General features: G+C 61.6%; 1 protein-coding gene across 1 annotated transcript in view; it reads right to left on the reverse strand.

The window, feature by feature from the left end:
- The window catches only part of LOC104270321 (sodium-dependent phosphate transport protein 2A-like), a gene marked incomplete at its 3' end in the record, with an annotated part of 2,112 nt that extends 1,917 nt beyond the window's left edge, over positions 1–195 (reverse strand). The window contains exon 1 of the mRNA XM_009864645.1: positions 51–195. Within this exon, the coding sequence (XP_009862947.1) occupies positions 51–195 (145 nt within the window). The remainder of the gene's footprint in view (positions 1–50) is intronic.
- Between the last annotated feature and the right edge of the window lie 674 nt (positions 196–869).

Here is an 869-nt window from a genome sequence, read left to right on the forward strand (position 1 = left end):
AGCGCAGGTGGGTAAGGAAGAAGATGAGGAAGAGTGCTGAGGACACTTACCTTGGGGGCTGGGGCAGTAGGCGAACTGGGGCCCATGAACCACCCTTCCTCCTCGCACCGGGCAGCGGGGAAGGGCTGGGCTCTCCCTCCGGTAGGGCAGCATCACTCCTGCTGAGGCTGAGCAGAGGCGGCCATGCATCACCATGGCTGTACCGATCCCTACCAGCCTCCCACATCCCTGTGGTGCTGGCACCACTGAGGAGATCCATCCCATCACCTGATGCTTCCCTGGGCCACTGGCCATCATCCAGCAAGCTCCCAAAAGGGGAGGCAGGGGACATAGGGAGGGGACCCCTCCTGCCCAGAGTCCTGTTTACCTGGGGCTGTCCAGGCACTCAGGGCAGTGCCATGTCCACATGCCACATCCACAAGTTCCTCCAGCGAAGTGGCCCACAGGGCACCGCGGTGCCTTTATACACACACCAAGAGCAAAGTCTAAGGAGCCCTGTGTTGCCCCTCGCCTCCGCTCTCTGCTCACCTCCTCCCCAGAAATTCCTGCAGTTAATGGGTAACCCCACAGCATCCCGCGTCAGCTGTGGCCCTGGGGCAGGATGGGGCACGCGCCCCCAGGGTACCGCACCACCAGCACACCCCACCTCGCCTGCCCGAGGCTCAGCATCGCCCCTGTGAGCAGCAGCTTGTGCGACGGGGAGAGAAGCCAGTGTGCTGCTGGAACAGTGCCTGAGGAGAGATTCCAGAGTAGACTCAACTCTTCATCACTTGGTGCTGGGAGCTTTATCCTCTGCATGAGAGGAGGAGGAAGGCTTGGTGCTGGTACTGCCGAGGTGTCTCAAATTGGAGGTGAGGCCACGCACACAT

This window comes from Apaloderma vittatum, unplaced genomic scaffold, assembly GCF_000703405.1.
Source record: "Apaloderma vittatum isolate BGI_N311 unplaced genomic scaffold, ASM70340v1 scaffold25332, whole genome shotgun sequence".
NCBI classification, from domain to species: Eukaryota; Metazoa; Chordata; class Aves; order Trogoniformes; family Trogonidae; genus Apaloderma; species Apaloderma vittatum.